The 22160-nt window shown below is 45.8% G+C and overlaps 1 protein-coding gene across 4 annotated transcripts in view; it reads left to right on the forward strand.

The window, feature by feature from the left end:
• PPP2R2C (protein phosphatase 2 regulatory subunit Bgamma) overlaps positions 1–22160 on the forward strand; it is a 312010-nt gene that overhangs the window by 111875 nt on the left and 177975 nt on the right. The window contains exon 1 of one of the 4 annotated variants that reach the window (XM_074276436.1): positions 854–1310. The exons of 2 other annotated variants lie outside the window; for them this stretch is intronic. In XM_074276436.1, the coding sequence (XP_074132537.1) occupies positions 1241–1310 (70 nt within the window). In that variant the 5' untranslated portion in view covers positions 854–1240. Of the gene's footprint in view, positions 1–853; positions 1311–22160 lie in introns of those variants that run through there. One more of the 4 variants, XM_074276437.1, reaches the window with a different exon arrangement.

Consider the following 22160-nt stretch of genomic DNA (forward strand, 5'->3'; position numbering starts at 1 on the left):
TTTTTTTTTTTTTTGGCTGAGGCAATTGGGGTCAAGTGACCTTTCCAGGGTCACCCCGGTAGGAAATGTCAAGTGTCTGAGGTCACATCTGAATCCGGACGGGTCTCCTCATCTTTAACGAGAGGATGGGGCTAGCGCTGTACGTTTCTGTTTCCATGTCACACCTCGCATCCACAGTGGTCTAGGAACCAAGCGAGGGGCTCTTGCCAGGCAAGGCCCTCCAGGGCCCTCTGCCCTGGGACGGGGCCCTGGAAAGAAAACCTGGCTCGGTCCGAAGCCCCAGTCCTACTTCTGGACCAGTCGTTCCATCGGTCTTGGCTCCCATCCTCTCATCTGTAGAATGGGCATAATACAGCTCACTGGCTCCCCAGAGTGTTGGGAAGAACGTGTGTGGCAAGTGCAAAAGAGACATTAAAGGGTCAGCGGGGAGTCCCGGAGCCCCTGGGACGCACGGGGGCCGAGGGGCCACGCAGGCCCCGGAGGATGGGCCGCCGGAACGCGCGGGGAGGCCGCTGCCCCGGAGGACGAAGGCCACGCAATGTCAGATGGGGGGGGGGCTGGAAGAGGAGACGAGCCTTGCGGGGGTCCTCGGGGAGAAACTGAGGCACGGCCGTGGCGGCCTCGGGCCCCCTCCCCCCGGCGCGGGCGCCTTTCCGTAATTCCCTGCAGTGTCATTTTTCACTCGCGCCCGTGCGGCCGCGGCGCGCTCGGCTGGTGGCGGGAGGCGGGCTGGGAGGGGCCGGCGCGGATGCAGCAGGGGCGTGTGACTGCACTGGCGGCGGCGGCGGCGGCGGAGCAGCACAGCCCAGCCCAGCCGCGCCGAGCGCGCTCTGCCGCAGTCGCCCGGGGAGCTGGCCGCACGGGCCGAGCCCAGCGAGCCCCGCCCGGCTGCCGAGGGAGCGCGGGGCCGGGCGCTCGCGGCCCTCCGCCTCCTCCTCCCGCTCGTCCTGCCTCCCCCCGCCCCGGGCGCTCGCGGACCTCCTCCGGCTCGTCCTGCCTCCCCCCGGCGCGGCCGCCGCGGCGTTTCCCGACCTCCGGGCTTTTGGCGGAGCTCCCTCCCCCGCACGGGCATCGGAGCCCAGCCCGGGCCGCGGCCCCAGGCGTCGGGATGCCGCCGCAGCGCCCCGGAGCCCGGGCGGCCCCCCGCCGCTGCTAGGCAGCATGGCCGGTGCTCTTGCGACGACCTCTACTGCTTCACTCCGTCCACTGCGGCTGGGCATGCTGAGGAGCCCTGCTGTCAATGGGCGAGGACGCGGACGCGCGCAAAATTAACCACAGCTTCCTCCGAGACCACAGCTATGTGACCGAAGGTAACACCCCGCCGTCCCCCCCATCCTCCGGCCGGGGCCGGCTCCCCGCGCCCTCCGAGGCTGCCCGATCGATCCAGCGAGTGTGCGCGCGCGTGTGAGTGTGTGAGGGTGTGTGTGTGAGTGAGTGTGTGTGTGTGTATGTATGTGTGTGTGTGTGAGTGTGTGTGTGTGTCTGTGTCTGTGTCTGTGCGTGTGTGTGAGTGTGTGTGTGTGTGCCTGGGGGGGTCCCCACCCTGCCCCCGTTCTGGCGAGATGGAGGCGATGGAGTCGGGGTGGATTTGCGGAGGGCCCGGCGGTTCTGTCATAATATGCTAAACTCGGGAGGCCGGCGCGGGCGGGAGGGGCGCGGGCCGGGAGGGGGCGGGGAGCCGGGAGGGGCGCGGGCCGGGGCCCTGGGCGCCCCGGCCGGATTGCGCTAGGGCGCGCCGCCGCTGCGCCCTCCCCGGGAGGAGAGCGGGGACGCGGCTGTCCTCCTTGCGGAGGCCGCCCCCAGGCGTGGGAGGGAAAGTTCCCGGCTCGGAGCTTCGGGTGGGAAGGGTCTCCCCCTCCCCACCTCCCCTCGGGCGGGAGAGAACGTTCTGGGGCGCTCCTTCCCCTGGGAGGAGAGAGCTGGTGGGCACACCGTCCCTTGGGAAGCTCGGAGCCTCCATTCTGTGTGTGTGTGTGTGTGTGTGTGTGGCTCCACCTGACATAACATAGACCCACATGTATGCAGATGCGATGTTCATGCCAGAGGAAGGCAGCTTTTCGCCGATTAGCCGAGGCTGCCCGCTCCCGGGGGTTCCGTCCGGAGGAAGTGGGCCGCGGTTGCTGGGCCGCCTTGGAGCTTTTGCTGAGCCAGCGGCCCTGCCCGTGCTCCCGGAGCTCCGTGCCCCAGAGCTGAGGAGTTGGTGGCTGTGGCTGGGCCTTGCCGGCGTGGCCAGCCCCGGGGCCGGCTTCCCTCTATGTAGGGCAGCAACTTCCAAGAATCTGTTTGCTTTGACCTTGCTGGGTAGGCAGGGACACCGGGGATGGCTGGGTGGCAGGGACACCGGGGATGGCTGGGTAGGCAGGGACACCCGGGATGGCTGGGTGGCAGGGACACCGGGGATGGCTGGGTGGCAGGGACACCGGGGATGGCTGGGTGGGCCTTTTAGAGCTTCTAACCCAAAGTTCAATGTGGGGATTAGGGGGAAGCGCCAGGCCTGGGAGCCATCTGAGGAAGGTTTCACCCTAGCCTAGTGCCCTGTGCAGCCCGGAGCTGGCTCCCCTTGCCGGCCTCTGCGTGCTGATGACTGGAGCCCTCCCCACTCTCAGGGATGAGGTTGCAGCCCATGGCAAGCTGCTTTTTCTTTGTGAGGGGGTTTTAGGGCAACGGTAGCCGTGTAGCCAGCGGGCTCTAAATCACCAGAGAACCCGGCTCAGTCTGGAGGAATTCTCTCAAAATGAAGGAGGCCCCGGCGTGGCAGACAGACGGGGTGGGATAGACGCACAGGACGTGTGTGGGCACGAGCCTGGCCACACCACTGACTGGGCCCAGTGCTGCGTGCATACGTGGCATGTTAACATGCCCTCACATACACACGTGTACACTTAAAACCGTTTCATGGGTATGTATACACACCCAAATATACATGTATGTATGCTTGCTCACAAATACACAGATAGAAATAGAATCACCCATGACACTCGGGGCGAAGACTTGGAGGGCTGTGTGGTCACTGGTGGACGTGCTCTTGGGGATTTCTCTTTGGGTGTGGTTGGACTGTGGGGCCTTCCGGGACACGAAAATGCTGGGATTCTGGGGCTTGGGTCCAATTCCAGTTGGGCTGCTTGGGATCTGTGTGACCTTGGGGCTGTCATTTCATGTCTGGCTCTCAGTTTCTTCATCTGTAAAAATAAGGGAGGTGGAGCACTCTCATGTAGCTGACCTCCAGCGACCTCCAAGGTCACGTTCAGCTCTAAAGCCAGTGACCTTCCCTGTAGATGTACCTACACATTCAAAAGCTTCTTATGGAGACATGTACAGAGATACACCCCCTTAGCACGTACAGGAGTTCTCAAAAATTGTTAACTCTAAGGGGTCGTCAACACCCCGGCTCCTTTAGAAATAAAACAGATCACCACTGGGGCTCTTGTCAAGATGCTGCCCGTGACAACGGCGGTCCGGCAAATGCCGGCAATTAAAATCCGGGTTCCATTTGCGGCCTTTTCTGCAATCATGACTCAAGCAGAGCAGAGTCTAATCGTTAACATGACCGCTGGGTGAAATTCGAGTGCTGTAATGATTTGGCTGAACTGTCACCATAGTGTCTTAAGCTTGGCAACGTCCCCTTCCGCACCGCTTGACAGTGCTGACTCATCCTGAGCCCTGGCGTCTTCTGTGGGAGCCGATTCTCTGAGGAGGCAGAGGGGGAAAGGAACAGAAGCTGGCTGCCTCCTGGGCCCCGGGGGTGCAGCCCTTTCCAGCTGGGAAGCCAGTTTGCCATGCGGCTTTCTTGGGGGGCCGTGGCTCAGCCCAGTAGGGGGGCTGCTGGGTCCCGGAGAAGGTATTTTCATCCGTGCACTGTGGGACAGATAAGGCACAGACTGCTCCTCATTTGTATCAGCCCCCAGTCAGTTCCGAGAGAGAACAGCTCCCTGCCAGGAAGCCCTGAGTTCAAGCCCATTCTCTGATACACACCTGGAGTTCTGGTCAAGAAATCACAGATCCAGGTTTTAAAAAATGATAATAGATGTAATTAGTTCTTTTCACCTAACAATGTCAATGGAATTACTGTTACTTTTAAAAATAATATTTGCATTTAAAATTTATAATTTTTTTTACAAAGCAATTTACTTGTTCTCCCAAGGCGATGGGATCAGGTAAAGTAAATATTATTGTCCCCATTTGACAGATGAATAAACAAGTGTTGTCCTGATCTAAATCACATAGTTTATGATGGATTTTTTTTTTTTTTAATAGCTTTCTCTCCTCTTCCCTTCCAGCTCTGTTCATGGTCTCCTAAAGAAATTCCCTCAATTTCTGCCCTGTTTTTTGTTTTTTTTTTTGGTGGGGGAGGTCTCTTTATTAAATGAATCTATTTTCTCTGAAGGCCAGTTTTAATTTTTTTTCATCTTTCTCTCTGAGAAGATTTATACTTTTTGCCTTGGTCTTTTTATGTCCACTCTAAAGTCCTATAATATCCAGAAGCCATCTAGGTGAAGGAAGCATGAGCTTCTCTTAGCCAGTGGGATCCTGTATTTCATGATTTTGCAGTCAATGGGATCCTGTATTTCATAGATTCATAGACTTGGAAGGTTCCTTAAAATTAGGGCAGGATAATTTTATGTGAGAGGATAATAAAATAAAAATGTGATTTTTTTTTCTATGCAAATTTCTATGCCTAGCTTCCTCCCCTCAATAATCTAGCCTCAGATTGAGAACCCCTGTTGTAGAACCATAGGAAAAAAAAGTTAGAGCCAGAAGGCCTTAAAAATCATCGGAGCCAAATCTCACGTTTTTCTTAGACAAAATAAATGCAATCTTTGTAGATGAAGTTGCTTGTTATCATCCAATGAGTTAGGAGCAAAGTGAAGACTAGAATTCCATCATGACTTCTGGTCTTGCCCTTTTCACAATTTGGTACTTAGGACTTGATTTCGGGCAGGAGGTACTTGTATTCCTGTAATGTGCCCATTTCTGATATTCTTAGCTTACTTTTGTAAGCCCAGATTCGATAGGCCTTCTGATAGTTACTATGGATACTGTTTCTGCATCTTCCTAGGGAATATTGGAAAAACATTGGAAGGGAGGCAGTTGAACTGTCAACTGTCATGATTGGAGAGAAACTTTGTGCGGCAACGAATGACGGGGTATTTCTTTCTTGAGGGACTGAGGGAACTAATTAGAGACATTCCCAAGATACCTGTGTCTCATGCTGTGAAGACTACAGGATAGTAAATTCATCACTAGAGGATTCTGGAGAGACTGTTATCCCGAGAAAGGGGAATGGTGGGGCTCTATTTCCAAAGGGGAAGAGCTATGAGCATTTACATTCAATAGTCAGAGAGATCTTTGCCTGTGATCTTTTTCACTGTGATACATTGATGCATGTATTAAAAAAAAACATTACTAATAATCATTGACATTGATGCTTGATTAAGCTTATTAAAAAGGGGGAAATGATCAGCCTCTCAACAAACATTTATTAAGTGTCTATTACTTGCCAGGCACAGTGTTAGGTACTGGTGATATAAATGCAATGAATGAAGCAATCCTAGCTCAGGAGGAACTGTCATTTTAATAAGGAGACAAGAATAGACACATATGTACTTGTATACATGGATTTGTGCACGTGTGTATATTACAATATATAGAATAAATAATAAATGAAGATAAAAAAGCTTAATAGAAAATCTATTGCTCTTGAGGCTGCCAGAAATTGGTGGCCTTAGAAAAGAAATCATATAGAAAGTGGTATTCCAAGTTCTCGTTGAAGCTTATTCCTCTCCAGCATCCATTTCTGACTCGTTCCATCACGTCATCAGAGCAGCCTTCTTACCCTAGAAGCTAATTAGGCCCTTGGGTCCCTTTCTTTGGTTGGTTAGTTCCTTCCAGAACCTCTATTTTAAGGAAATTTCTGAGCCTGGTCATGTCCTTATTTCTCTCCTGGGCTTAACTTTAGACTCTACAAACTTTCTTCACTACGACCTCAAAGAAGCACCTTTGTTACCCCGATTCTCCAACCCCCCCACTCAATCTTCACTTAACTTTCTTTTATGGATTGCCTGCTTTCATTAGAATGCAAGTTCTGTAGGAAAAGGAACTATATGCTTGTATTTGTTTCCCTAGAACTTATCTCAAAAGTCTCTTATTAAGTGCTTGATGTTGTTGTTAAAGAAAGAGGGGGATTCTGGGAAGAAGAGGTGATTATGGAGTGCATCCCAGGCATGGAGAGAAGGCTGTCTGAAAGCAGTGGGAAAGAAACCACTAGGAAGGGAGAAGTTGAAGATCCAAGAAAAAGAAGTGATTCTATGAAGATGGCAATCTATAGGGAAAGTTGGGGGAAAATAGGATCAAAGGTACGTGAAGAGGCTTTAGCTTGACCCTGAGAAAGGAATCTTTTGTTGTCAGAGACTGGAGGAAAGGAGAAGAGGTGGTGGATGATGTCGAGAAGTTTTGCAGGGAAGAGAGGGAGTAGAAGTAGTTCATGGGGAATGACCTCTATTTTCTATCATGTAGGATGCAAAATCTTCATCAGAGAGAGGGGAAAAACAAAATAGGGGAGGATTGAGGATAGAAGAGAAGGTTTCTAACAGTCTTTATTTAGAATGAATTAGAAAACCACTTAAGAAAAAATAGGATAGTTTTTCTATGGTGAAGGTCAAGTTGAAGTTAGGTAACGTGAATTTATTGTGTAGTTAGCACAATTTTATGGATTCTTCTAGCACGATTTAATAATACACAAAAAGGAACAGAGGTGGTAGATGGTGGGAGTTATCCAGAGACAAGGTTTGCCAAGGGATGAACAGCAATGAAAGGCGATGAAGAGATTCAGTAGATGATGGCGTAGAGTTGAATTGGCTAACGGTAGAGTTGAGACTGGGAGGAGAGTGAGCAGGGAGAATGATTTGAGAAAGAAGTGAGGGATGGAGGGTTAGAGGTCTTGACTAGGGCAGGGGATAGCTTTAGAAAAGGGAGGAAGAGAGAACGGTTGGAGGTTATGGTCAGCCAGGTGATTATAGAGGTCTTGATTAAAGAAGTAGAACACATGGATAATGGGATCATCCTTCTGTGTGGCTTGGGTAGTGTGGAGAAATATTAATAGTAGTAGCAGCAGCAGTAGTGGCAACAACAGTAGTAGTAAGCCCAGTAATAAAGTTCGCATTTATATATTGCTTTATGGTTGACAAAGCACACACACACACACACACACACACACACACACACACATACACGTGTTTCACTGGATCCTTAGAACAATCCTATAAAGTTAGGCTGTTTGGTTTGACAGATGCAGAAAGTGAGGTTAAGAGATCAAATGCACTGTCATGATCACACAATAGTAAGTGTCTAAAGCAGAATTAAAATTCAGATCTCCTTGACTAATCTCTGGCACCTTATCCACCACACAACCTCGGTCATAGGACCTAAGGAGAATGAGCAACTGGGAGAGCAGAAAGTTGGAGGATATTTTAACTTGAATAGTGAAGTCTCCTAGTATAAAGGCAGGGATTAGGAAGGAGAGGAAGGCTGTGAACCAGAGGCTGAACTCCTCAAAAAAGGAGGGAGAAGGATTGGGCTCTGGAACACAGGAACTGCCATGTTTTGAATAGAATGGAAAACTTGAATCATGTGAACTTCAGAGGAGAGGTTGCCAATTTATGGCCGTAGAGTCAGGAAGTGGCAGTGGGCAACAAGAAGTTTTTCCGCTCCATCTCCAGCACCAGTTGACTAGAGATGCGAAAGAATTATCAGAAATGAACTAAGTCTCAAGTAAAGAGACAGAAGTGCAAGTTTTTAGAAAAGGCATTTTTCTCTAATTATTGCTCTGAGTTGAATTTGAACTTAGAATTAATTGAATTGTGAGAGATAAGGAAATCTCAGAACATATCCTTGATTACCTTAGAATCCAACTTGAGAATAAAAAAAAGCAATGATTCAAGTAGATTAAAGAGTGAAAGTGTGTATGGTTCTAAACTCGTGTGCTGAACCACACAGTAGATCCGACCCACAGAGGATGGTCAACTCAGAAATGCATTCCCAAGTTCAAGGTCTCTCAAAAATCCTTTTTAGAAAGCTGTTTCCATAGCATAAACTGTTCAACCAACCCAGTTCTCAGAGGAAATGTCTCTTCAGAATTTCTCAAAGATGAAAAGAGTGGAAACTCTTATTTCTTCCAGTCTCTCTGGAAACAAATTCCGAGTCCTTTCTGCACTTCACTCTTTCTAGCCCTGACATTTATCAAATTCATTTCTCCAACTTCTCTGGGAGTATTTCAAAGATGTTGTCTTTCAAAGGTTCTCCCTGCCAGGGGCAGGAGAGGAAAGAGAAAAGGCTTGAAATTAGAAACAGAAACTGAGATGACTCCATTTCTTTCTTCTCCTTATGAGAAGAAAGATTATGAGTTAGAGCTATCCAAAGCTGTAATGGGATGCTTTGAGGACCAGTGAGTTCATCTTCAGCAAGAGCTCTTTAAGCTGGACTGGTTGACGTAGGGTTGGATTCTTTGGAGAAGAGTTTCTTTTTTGGGCAGGGCTTGGATCAGATAGTCACTGACGATCTCTGAAATATGATGTCTCAATGAAGTCCTAGGTTCTTGTTCTTTCTCAATCTGCTCCTTGCCATCATGGGATCTGTTAATCTCAATTTCTGCAAGGTGAGAAGCAAATTCTGCTAAACCTTGTTGAAGTCACATGTTCTTATTAGTTTTCTTTTGATCAGAAAAGCCTAAGTCTTAAGATTATCTAGCCCAGTTTCCTCATTTTAGATATCAAGAAATAAGTTTGGACTTGTGCCCCTCACAGTCAAATGAATGCAAAACGTGGTGGTGTAAGCCACTGGAAAGCTCAAAATAAAGTTGCCTCAAGGCAATGGAGTGTGGGATTAGCATGGTATCATGGAAAGGTTCCACGCTTGAGAATAAAGAGACCTGGGCTGAAGTTCTGGTCTGGCCACTAACTGTTCATGCCATCTTGGATAAGACACTCATCTGTGGGTCTCCGTTTCTTCATATCATGATTGAAATAAATCCCATCCAGGGTCCTTTGCGCTTCTGATGATTTTTATCAAACTCACATGATTTTCTTGCCTAAAGGTTTTCTCACTTTGAGTTGTAGTCCACATTTTTCTCCTGTTTCCCAGAGAGGCCCAAGCACATTTGGCAGTGGCTCTGAGGGTCTCTGTGAGCCCTCAGTGAAATGGGCTTTCATCAGAGAAGAATTTTGCAGCTGCAGGGGAAATGTTGCTGCCATCACAATTCTAGACAACGCTTGTAAAAATAAAACTGATAGTCTAAAGGCAGATGTCTCTGCCAGTTAGTCTCAATTCCAATGACATCATATTCCTCTCTTTTGTATTTAGAAGAAAAGAAAAACAACTAAAGTCCATTTGTATTCATTTTTAGGATAAACATGTAGAAAGAAAGGCTTTATGATCAAATCCTCTCTATGCTTTGTACATTAGTCAAATAATTTGCCAAAAAAAAAAAATCATGATGACCACAGAAAGCATGGGGATAGGAGGGAAAGAGACCCTCATGTGTAAAATGTTTGTGGTGGTCCTTTTTGTCGTGGCAAGGGACTGGAAACTGAGTGGATGCTCATCAGTTAGAGAATGGCTGAATGAGTTATGGTATATGAATGTTATGCAATATTCTTGTTCCGTAAGAAATGATCAGCAGGTTGATTTCCAAGGGCCTGGAGACTTATAGGAACTGATGCTTAGTGAAGTGAACAGAACCAGGAGATCATCGTACAGGGCCAAAACAAGATTATCCGCTGATCAATTCTGATGGACGTGGCTCTCTTCAACAACAAGGTGATTCAGGCCAGTTCCAATGATATTGTGATGAAGAGAGCCTTCCACAACCAGGGAGAGACTGAGGGTGGATCACAACACAGTACTCTTATTCTTTTTGTTGTTATTTGCATTTTGTTTTCTTTCCCATTTTTTCTTTTTGATCTGATTTTTCTTGTACACCGTGATCATTGTGGAAATATGAATAGAAGGACTGCACGGTTTACATATATTGGATTGTGTGTCATCTAGGGGAAGGGTTGGGGGAGGGAGGGGAAAAAATTTGGAACACAAGGTTGCAAGGTGAATGTTGAAAATTATCCATGCATATGTTTTGAACATAAAAAGCTTTAATGAAAAAAAAAAAGAAAGAAAGAAAGCAAAGGCATAGGATTAAGGCATCGGACCAGAATTAATGCCCAAGGCCATCTGAGTCACTTTGCAGGTACCATTAACCAAGAAAGGCCTGGATTAAATGATCTTTAATATCTCTTCCAGTTTAAACATGCTGTGTTCTATGTTCTAAGGACTTGTCCAACTTTGGCTTTCTGGGTTCCATTTTGTAAGGTGCTTTCCAGCTCCAGCATCCTATGTCCTAAGGGTTTTAATCTCTGGCAATTGCTACATGATGTGAAGTCCATGGCCAGAGATCCTCTTGGGAGGCAAGAAGAAATAGGTTCAAGTATTTATTCTGGCACACACTGGCCCGTGAGAGTCCCCTTAATGTTAGAGTGGGACTATAAATAACAGAGCAGGTCCCTATTGAAAGCATGGGATCGGTTCTCCCAAACCTCCAAAGCTATATTACATTGCTGTGGGTTTGTTACTATTTAGGAAATATCACTTCTGGGGGATTTGAATTAGTTTTAACGAATTCGTAGCTAGTTTTCAGGGTTTCTATGAACTTAATATGCATTTTCCTCAAACTCTGTAACTGAAACATACCATCATCTCCTCCCATTATTTAAAAACACTGTGAGAAGGGCCCACAGCCAAAAGGTCCAAAGAGATCCAGGCCTGGCAAACAAGCTTTCATAACGGTGTTACTTAATACATAAGGTTACTTAAGCTACAGAGAGGGTAAACGATTCGCCCAGGGTCACATAACGGAACTCTTGCGGCTCAGGTCCAGAGTCTTCCCACAACACCCCATTACCAAATGATCTGCATCAACTGAGGGAGAATCTGGGCTCTTTCCCCTAGTCTCACAAAATCCCAGGGTTAATAGGGACCTTAATAATTTTTCTATGCTAACTCTTATTTTCAAAGACTTGTTAATTCAGTGAGGATTTCTCAAGGGCATTTCAGCGCCAGGCCCTGTGAGTTGCTGCAGAGATACTCACAGCCCACACCGGTGATAGGTGGTCCTGTTGTCTCTGCCTGGAAGTCTTGAGGCACTCTCTCACTAACCCCTAGGGGCACCTCAGGAAGTTCTTTGTTATAGTGTCCTCAAGTCCACCTCCTTATGCTTTCTCATTTTTCAATTTGTATTAACATTTTTTTCCTCCTTATAATTCCTATTCATGATTAACTTCTTCCTGAGGAAGGCCATGCAGAACTAGCGAAATTTCCCTTGCCCACAAGTAATTTTCTGATATTTAAAGGCAGTAATCTCATCCTCTAAGACTTCTTTGGGGTGAATAGCCCACTTCCTCCATCTCTGCTTGTGTTTGGCCCACTCCCCCTTTTTGCTTGTGCTGTTCTGGGGTGGTTGTCAGAAGGACTGTAGGAGAAAGCCCCGTGAAGCAAATCCTTTGTGAAGTCAGCCGGACACCTGAGACCCTAAGCCTTGCCCCCGATAGCACTGGGTGGGACAGCTCTTCTCCCATTCTTCTGCAGACTGTTGAGTTTTATTGTCATCTGGGATACTGAGAAGAATGCTACCATTGAACCCAAACAAAGAGCTTTCAGATCTCCTGGTGACTGGATATTGGGGGATCATTTGGAGCCCGTGGATTGCAGACTTTTTACCAAAGCCATGAAGTTGTTTCAGGTCTGGTTCCTTTGGCCAGGGCACCCCATAGGACTACTGGGGAATTTTCCCATGGTATTGATTCACATTTCAATGGCACAAAACACTTTCTTCCGCAACAACTTTGTTAAGTAGATTGTACAGGTATTAAGCTCCTCATTTTCCAGATGGGTAAACTGAGCAAAGGGAAGGGAGTTGTTCAGGGTAATATAACTTAGTAAATGGGATTGGAACCTTGATGTTTTGGGTCAAAGTCCACAGCTTCTTCTGCTATTAAACATGAAACCAAAACAGGTTCCTAACAACTAGGTGCTGGCTCTCCTTCTGCTTCTGATATTGCTCCCGTAACTCACTTGGGCAAAGCACTTCACAATCTTGGACTTCACTTTCCTTACCAACATGATCTCTGAGTTGCTGCCATCTTGACTCGATGACACATGCAATTTACAGGATAGCCAGGATTCTCATCCCTCTTCTTCTTCCTTCTCTCCCTCCCTTCCTCCCAATCCCTTCTCTCTTTCTGTCTCTGACTCTACCTCTCTGGCTCTGTCACTGTCTCTCATTCTTAGCTAATTGTCATCTGAAAAACATTTATTAATCATCTACTGTGTGCTGGGCATTAAGTCACATGCTAGAGATTCAAAAGAGGCAAAAGACAGGAGCCTTTACCCTTAAGGAATTCATAATCTAATGGGGAAGACAAGCAAATTCCTATTTACAAACAAGTTAGAACCAGGATATGATATGGAGGAAATAACCAAGAGAGGGAAGGCACTCGAATGAACTGGGCTTGAGAACAACTCCCTGGAGAAGATGAGAAAACGAGCCAGGGAAGCCAGTGAACAGAGGAGAAGAGGGAGAACCTTCTCCGTCTCTGTCTCTGTCTCTGGGTGTCTGTCTCTGTCTCTCTTTCTCTGGTTGTCCTGAGCTTTTGTTTTTTTTTTTTTCTTTTAGGAAATCTCTAGGAAATCAATAGCACTTTAAGATATTTTCATTCATTAGCAGACAATTAGGAATGAGCTTATTAAACCCTCCATGGTTTTGAGGTTTTAATATAGAAGAGAACATGGAGAAATCAGAAAGATGGGGGAAAGAAGAAAGTCTCCAAAGGAGAGACTCAAACCATCAAAGGCATGCTTTGTTGATGATACCTTCTTCCTATTGGGAACATAAGTGTATACAATATGCTGCTTGTCTCAAAAGATTTTGGGCAGGGACAGATAGGGGGCGCAGTGGATAGAGCACCAGCCCTGAAGTCAGGAGGACCTGAGTTCAAATTTGGTCTCAGACCCTTAACACTCCTTAGCTGTATGACCCTGGGCAAGTCACCTAACCCTAATTGCCACAGGGGAAAAAAAGACTTAGGGCTTCTTTAATGTACTAAAAGATAGCAAGTAATAAACAGTATAATAAACACAAGTAATAAACAGTAATAAACACAAGTAATAAACAGTGCTCCCCAAGTTTCAGTACAGGTCAAAATGCTAAAGCTTAAATTGAAACTACTAAAGCTTAAAACTGTACGGAGACTTCTGGGGTGCCCGGTATACTCAAATAGGAGATGATCTTGGCAAAAAGAAAGATGAAAGAAAGAGGACTGCACTATGATGTGGCAGAAAGAGCACCGGGGGCCTGGGCTCCTCATCGGTACACAAGCAGGTTAGGCCCAGGGGATGAATCCCCCACCTTGGCAGCTTCTTTATGAATCAGAGGCAATGACTGCAGGGCTGGTAGACGGATCCAATGGCATCGAGAGTGTGTGTAAAGCATTTTATAACCTAAAAGCACCCTGTAAAAGGAAGTATTATTTTTGTTGTCATTAATAGTAATAATCAGAGGAAGTCTCCGAAAGGACTGTCTTAGAAGGCTAGAGCTAGATTGGTGCTTTAGAAATGATCTTGTCCTACCCCCTCATTTTCCTGGGGAGGAACCTGAGGCTTACATGGGGAAAATCATTCATTCAGCAGTTATTAAAGCTAATGTGAGGAAGCCACAGTCTCTGCCTCCATGGGGATGACATGACACTGGTTTTTCTCTTAAGCATCTTATAATCCATTGGTGACAACCACAGTTACACAAACAACCATAGCTATAAATAGTATATAATAAATGTCACGTGTAGTAAGTATATGTTATATATCCTATGCAATATGTATTACGTACTCAAAGGTGGGCAAGAGAAAGGCAAAGTCCTGAGAGAAATGTGGCCTGGGGAGATCAGGAGACAGTACACGGCAGTGGTCTCTGAACTAGGCTTGGAGAAACATCACCAGACAGGAGGCCTCCACTGTAGAGAAGGGGATGATGGGCCTTAGGGTCCAGAGGCAGGAGAGTAAGAGATCACACAAGAGACAAGTTAGTCCAGTCTCATTTGACTGTAGCATATGTGAAGGAGATTAGAGTAGCTAAGCTCAGCTGTAAGCTCGAGGCAAACTCCAAAGCTAAGGTCAGGATTCATTTGACGGCGAGTACTTAAATGTTCTTGGTTAATGGGATAATAGGATGTAATGCATCTGGAAGGACCATTGAGTCAGTGTGAGGCATGGAATAGAGAAGGGGCAGATTGGAAGAATCAAAATCAGTTAAGAGGATAGTAGTCCAGACAAGAAAAGGCAGGACTCAAACTCTTGTAGTTCTTTTTCCTTTTGGGGTGAGGCTGTTTATATATTTGCAGGCAGAGTGGAAGAATCTGTTAGAAGAATTTATTGAAAAGAGATGCATAAGGAAGAGGGATAATTGATGAAGAGCAATTAGGAAAGCAAGAGGAGAGGATGGAGTCGAGGGTTGAGTGTTGGTATTAGCAACAAGGAAGACTAGCTGGTCCCCTGTGACTAGAGATGGGCAAGGTTGGGAGGACAAGCCAGGATGCTGAGAGGATTGAATGGAAGGAGCTTTGTTTCTTAGGACTGCAAGGCTGGTGCTCCTTTTCCTTCGACGTGCCATTGGACTAGGCAAACTCTAAGGTCCTTCCACCTTTTAGCCCCATGAAAGGATAAAAAGAAAGGAAAAATTGAGGCAGGCCACTTAAAGCCTACCGAGCCCCACCTACTGAATGACACATCATCAAAGAAATTTGCCCCTTCCTTGGGCCAGTGGTAAGTACGAATTATTTAAAGCACTAGATGTTCGAGCTCTCCCAGGCTATCTGACCGACGAGACAAAAGCTTTGCTTATAACATTGACGGGGGAAACTCAGTTATTCCTTCCTAATTGAAAGTGACAGTTCAAGAACATTAAATATTGTAAAATTGGAGAACACAGTGAGAGCCAAATAGTTGTCATCCTTCACTGTGGGAACAGTTCAAGCAACACATGCATCATCATGAAAGGGAAACACGCCTTCTTCTCCATTGTGTTTCCCAAACAGACCCCTAGCTCTTCGTTGGTTCCAGCAATTCATCACTGATTGCAATGACTGCAGCATTCAGAGGGTGAAGGATGTGCTTCTGACATCAGTACTTGGTGGGAAACATGATAAAATAACCCTGAATATTTTATAGCGGAAAGAGAAAAAAGTATGTCTGTTACAGCCATGAAGAGCTTATCCATCACTGTGGTGCCCTGTCATTCCCTTTGCCTTAAGGCTAGGTGTGTTATAAAAAATTGGAAGGGGATGGCATTGGCTCACCTCTCCAAGATGTAGCAAAAGGAGGATTTGAACCCAGAGTCTTCTCTTTTCTGAGGCAGGATTGTGCTAGACCTCTCAGTGCCCCAGGCTTGTCTTTCCTCTATAAATTGCAACACCAGCGCCCATGCCCATCTTCCATAGTACAGAAATGTTCCTCAATGAGGGCTTTCTTGGCCAATGAAATCGGAGGGCTCCCCCTCGAAGGACAGAAATAGAACAAGATGAAGCTGCATTTTATAGCTCTGCTTCACTTCGGGCTGCAGAGGAATCTCCCAGACATGATCTCGTTTTCTTCTCACAACCCTTTAAGGTGGCTCAGGCAGGTACTATTAGTCCTGTTTCTAGGTGTGGAAAGGAAAGTTCTGAGAGAAGAGAAGACTTCCCTGACACCCTCAGCAGAACTGGAATTGCTGTCATTTGAGAGGAGGAGGAGCAAGTAGAGAAGAGTTTTGGTGTTTGCCCATTGCCTATTTTGTGTTTTTGCAATCTAAGTTCATCGTCACCTCAGCAAACATTTACTCAGTGTCCATGTACAAAAGCCTTATAGGCGGTGAAGCTCCAGAAATTAAAACCAAAAAAAAGTTACACCCATGTTGTATCTTTATGGATTCTGAGGTAAAATGGAAGCTAAGCCATCCTTCGAGCCAGTGAAACTTGGCTTCCAATTTCTCATCTGCCAGGGTGCTTCTCAGTGGGCCCCTAAACATCTCTAGGTTTTAGGCAGCTCTAGCACCATTTTGCATTAGCAGATATTTTTTTTTTTCCTCAATGGAGAAATCCCCATATTACAGGTATCCCTTTGTGGTCACCAAACGGCCATACATCTTTGTCTCAGTTACTCTTTCCAGCAGACCTCTGGGATAGGCAGGGATGTAAAATCAGGGCCTTCTCATGATCAGTGTGGAAATATGGTTCAAAGAATTGCACATGTTTAACCTATATGGATCACTTGCTATCTAGGCAAGGTGGGAGGTGGGGAAGGAGGAGAAAAACTTAGAACACAAGGTTTTGCAAGAGTGAATGCTAGAAACGATCTCTGCTTGTATTTTGAAACATCAAAAGCTATTTTAAAAAATCCAGTGCTTTTACTGTTACCTTGCAACAGTGATTTACTGAGTGTAATCATTTTAGGCAGTGCTGCTCAGGAAAATGATTCTGCACAGTGTGTCTCCAGAGTAATCTGACAATTATGGCTGACTTTGTCACAGTTTTGCCCCCTCCCCCTCTTTCAGTCAAGGAAATGTTTCAGCTCAGACTCCTGACTTCTGCCATGTTGCTGTGTCCTGTCTTATCTGAGGATCTGGTTGTTCTTAGGGAGTACTGCGCTTTGTATTTCACCGTCTCTTTTTACAGTCTCTTCTCTCCCTAATAAAAGGAATGGGCAGCTCTTCCTTAATTCTTGTTCGGGGGCCACCGGCTTGTTCACTATAATTATTTAGAATTTAGGGTTCCACCTACTTTTTTCTGTAGCACTTCATACAAGCTTTCTCATGCTTCTCTGAGTTTCTCATAGTGGCCATTTTTACAGCACAATAATATTCCAGGATATTACTTCAGCTGTTCTCCAGGCAGTGGAAGTCCACTTTGGTCCAGTTTTCTCTAAGCACAATAAGGACTTTTTAGGAATAGTTTGGGGATACCCAGAGCCTTTTTTTTCTATACTTGATTTCATGTATGTACACACACATACACACACACATAAATCTATATGTTTAGAGCTGGGGTGCCTACATCAAAGGACTTAGATGTTTGGGTCACTTTTTTTTTTTTTGGATGTAATTCCAAGTTGTTTTCCAAAAAGCGTGGATGGCTTCTTGGCTCCACCAACAATTTATTGGTGTACCTATCTCCCATCTGCCTAACGCTTGTTTTTTGTTTTTTTTTTCCCCCAGTTTGTTGGATATAAGCTAAAATTTTGAAGTTTTCTTTTAATTTGCATTTCCCTCATTATTATTCTTTATTTCGGGCAGCCTTTCATATGGTTGGTTACAATTTGCAATTTTTCTTTTGAGAATTATTTATATCCTCTTACCACTTATCTGAATGACTTTTGGCCGCTTCCCAGAAATCAAATCTGGCCTCGAACAACAAAGATTTGCCATCACTGAGGAGATTAAAAAGATTGTGCCAAAAGTTCTGCAGGCCATTTCCCCAAAGGAGACTGGACAAGTCACAAGCAATGAGAAGATGCAAATGAGAGCTTCCAGTTCTCTACCATCTTAAGATTTAGCAGTGACTTTCCTCGGAAAAGCCCTGTGATGTCGGTAGCACATCTCCAGGGTCAGTACCCAAATAACCGCCCTGCAAGATTTGCTACTTACATCATAGCAAAGGATCTTTGCTACTAACCTCATGTATGATTTGTGTGCTTAGAATAAGTGCACAGCCTCCCGTGGGGACAACTGTGAAATGGAGAATCCTCTTTTGGAGGACAGAGTAGTAGTGGTCTATTTATTTTCTTGTTTCAAGTTTTTCTTTTTTTTAAATATTTGAAATTTTAAAATGTCAGAGCCAGAAGAGACCCGAAGATCCCTGAGAACATGGCTTCTAGAATGTCAGAGCTGGGAAGGGCTGTAGACCTTAGGGATCATCTTACTGCAAACATTTCGCCGTGCCCACAGGAGCACTTTTATGTGTGTGCACACAAGGCGAAGACTCCCAAAGAGCACACAGCACGAAAGCCATTTCTTTCTATTTGGCGGCCGAGAGATTTTTCATACTCGTGTCCAAACAAGGGTGTACGGTGTGTCTGGAAGTTCACAGCACTTTGAGGCAACCTCCCTGTGCTGCTCCCCAGACTCTCGTCTTTCCTTCTACTCCGTCACTACAGTTTTATGATGAGGATGGATGCTTACAGCGAGAATAGATTTTATTAAGATGTATTTCCAAGAGTCATGGCGTACCTTTAAAATGTTTAAAAGTCGGCAGATTGGAGCTCTGGGAAATAGCACTTCATGGCCATGACTCTATTCTGTATGATTTTTCCTTCCACAGAATTATTTTTTATCACTGTCTCTCCAGGCCTGTCATTTTACATAAGTTGGGGGACTGATGGATTATGGATGGAGGCCACAGACAGGAATAGTTTTATAGTCGGAGTCCTAGTTGGGCTTAAGTCCAATGGTCTGGGGATGATTGGATCATACAAATGCAGATTTAGAAATGGAAGGGAAGAAGTTCTCCTAAAATTGTTCTCCCTCCTGGTCCTAATGAGAACTGCCGGAACCAATGACCCTTTCTCTGACCTCACTCTTCCAGACTTTTCTCTAGTTTTACTTCATTTCTCTTCCCCTTTTTCTCAACTTTATCTCTTGCCTGTGCTGCAGTGACAAGGCTTGCTCCTGGTCCTCCTCCTGTCTGCTTGACCACTTCTTAAAGGGGCAGCATGGCGTGCCGAATGGAGCACTAATCTTGGTGGTCCTCCCTCAGAACCTGAACATGTCACCCTAAATGTCACTGACTCTCCAGCTCAGTCTGCTCATCTATAAATGCAGGATTGAGACCGATTGCCTAACTTTCGGACCTTCTGATTGTAGGTCTTCTTTTTTGCTTTGAGAGCCCAGGGATGGTTGGTTCCCAAAATTCTGACCCTGGGCCTCTTTTGCTCTTTCTCTGGACAGCCTCATTCTATCTCATCACTTTCATGATCCCCTCTAAGCAAAGACTCCTGGATGTCTCCGCAGCACTGCTGTTTCGCCTGGTCTTTAGTGCCATGTCTCCATCCATTGGACTGAGCCTTTGGTGTCTCAAACTCCACACGTACAAAGTGGAACCATTATTTCCCCTTCTCCCCAGACTGATTGTGATTCCAAACTCTGGTTATCTGTTGGTGGTGACCATCTGGGCCTCTTTCTCCGAGTTGTCTTTAACCCTTCCTTCTCCCTTGTGCCTCAGAGTCAATGTCAAACTACATCTTGCAACTGTCTCCTCTTTTCTACTCTTATCACTTCTTTAATCAGACCTTAATTACTTCTTACCTAGGCTTTTGGAATGGCCCTTTAACTGGTCTTCCTCTCTCAAAATCTCCCTTCCTTTCTGTGCAGAAAGGTGGCTAAGTGGATATTAACTTGGACCCAGCAATTCGAATCCTGCCTCAGGTACTAATGAGCCATGTCTGCCTCAGTTTCTTTAACTGTAAAATGGGAATACTGTCAGCACCTCCCTCCCGGGATTGTTGTGAGGATAAGACGAAAGAAGATTTGCAAAACACTTTTCAAACCTTAAAGCACTGTGTAAATGCTAGCTGTTCTCAATCCATCCTTCACACAAGGACCAGACTAAACTTCCTCTTGCATGGATCTGAACGAGTCCATGGCTTCTCGATGTCCACAGGTTGAAAACCAAACTTTTTCTCATGGTATCGATAATTTGCTGCCATTTCTTAGATCTAGTCTTTGTGTATATGTATGTGTGGATATTGATAGTTCTTCCCTTCTGGGACACCTACTGTAGGCAAGGAGCAAGGATGAGTAGTGAGAGGGATACAGGGAATTGCAAGATGTTCCCCATTTTTTTGAACTCACAATCATGTTCAGTAGACATACGCAGAAAAAGATAAGGAGCCAAGGACTTATTGCTCCTCTCTCTGTTTTCCTGTATGTGGGGGAGGTACTTTCTGGGCCCCCTAGGACTCTAGAGGGATCGGTCCCTTGATTGGAGCAGTGCTTCCTTGAATAGGGGGTATGTGACCTAAAGTTATCTTCACCCTTCACATTTATCATAGCACTCTCTCAAATTTATATCATTATTGGACTCTCAATAGAAATATAAGCAATATTTATCTTATACAGACTCTCAAATTTATATATATTTTTTCATGTTTTCCTCTTTTTCCTAACTTGATTTAAAGCTCCATGAGGCTGGGATCATTTCATTATGATAATGTGTGCACTCAATACAGGGGCTATTCTTGATCATTTGTGTCTGATCTTTCGTGATCTTATTGACCATACTATTCAAGGGGCTTTCTAGGCAAAGATCCTGGAGTGGTTTGCCTTTCCTTCTCCAGTGGATTGGGATAAACAAAAGTTTCAGGGCAGATTGTCTGTGGGCATATTGGAACATAGACCAAGTCCTCTATCCTCTGAACTACCTAGCTGCCGCAAGGTAGTAAGCTCCTTGTCACAGGTGTTCTCGACAAGACTGATCATCTGTCAGAATTATTCTGACTCCCCCTGGAACCCTGATCCTTGCATAGAGTCAGTGAATTGGATTGGAGGCATAGTGATGTTGACTGGGAAAGTGCTGACGATCAGGAACAAGGTCCCCAGAGTATTCTGCTGATATTCCATGCCAGTGTGGAGCGGTAGAAAGAGCTTTGTGACATTTGAACTGTGTTATCGACCAGTCACATTTTTATAATGCTTCCTGTCTTACTAAGCGCTCTCCCCCCAAAAACGTACAGGAGGTGCAACAAATGGCATCCTAATTATAGAGGATGAAGGAAACCAGGCACAAAGGCTGGATGGCTTGCTCGGGACCGCCCCACTATTGAATGTTGGAGACAGACGGCAATGGAAACCATGCGATCTCAGCTTCTGTGGATTCCAATCACCTCCGTTCTTTCTCTGTCACATCCCCGCTCGCTTCTGACCCGGGTTCTCATTTGTAACTCTGGGATCACCTCCTTGCGTTGATGATTAATCATACTGGGCGCTGGGGAGAATGATGTAGCACTTTAAGACGCGGCCAAGCACTGCATGTGTTCCATATGTTCACATGTGGAACTTGACCTGTGTTAACCGATTTGATCTTCAGAACGGTCCTGTGGGTCATGTCAGAGTGAAGGTAAGTGACTTGCCCATCTCTCAACTAGTAAGTGTTTGAGGCTGGACTTGAATTCAGAGCTTCCTAACCTCAAGTTCAGCAGTCTATCCATTGAGCCCCCTCGCTTCCTGACCTAACTCTGAGAAATCACCTTGCAAGAAGTGGAGCACCCTGTAGAAATATGAGCTTTTGTCCCCATTGTTCCACAACGGGACCTCCTTTTTCTCCCAACTTGAATTTTCAAGGCTTTTGGAGCACAATGAAAGAAATAAAAAAAAGATGTCATTGAAGAGCATAGGATCTTAGGATTTAGACCTGGGATGGGACTATGTTACCATCATTTACAAAAGGTAAAACTGAGGCACGTTGGAGAGAAGCGAACCTGCAGGTTCCTGACTCCAAATCTCTAAGTTGATCTACTATACAATATCACTGAGATTGAGTCTGAAAAGAGAAAAACAAAGGGAGATTCCAGGAAAGGGAGTTCTATACTGTCCTTCCTCCCCAACCTCCTGAAAAGTTGCTTGTAGGGATGATTCTGGGGAAAATGAGGCCTGAGGAGGGATGGGTTGGAGGGAGCTTGAAATTCAGTGCATTTTGTCTCCGTGAAAACCTATCAGCGCGGTGACATCTTTCTATGAATAAGATTCAATGGCATTTATAAAGCAGAGAAGCTATTCTCCAAGGCAACTAAACCCAGCCCAGACCAAGCTTGTTCCTGTTAACGGCACCTTCTTTTCTCCCCCCATTTTTCACTGATGATTGTAAGAGACATACTAGAGTTAATGTATTTTTTTATGGTATTAAGTAGCTGATTTTGCAGGGGCCGAGGGGAATGTGAATAAAAGCCACAACCATGAAATAGCACTGTAACCTGGCTTGCCCCAGCTCTCCTTCTCTGGGACCAGGGAGAACCCGGCCCAGGCAATCAGTCAGCATGGCCTCCGGTCATGACTCTGCCAGGAGATACTGGGTAATTCTGGGTAAATCGTCTCATCCCTTTGG

Source organism: Sminthopsis crassicaudata, chromosome 6 (assembly GCF_048593235.1).
Source record: "Sminthopsis crassicaudata isolate SCR6 chromosome 6, ASM4859323v1, whole genome shotgun sequence".
NCBI classification, from domain to species: domain Eukaryota; kingdom Metazoa; phylum Chordata; class Mammalia; order Dasyuromorphia; family Dasyuridae; genus Sminthopsis; species Sminthopsis crassicaudata.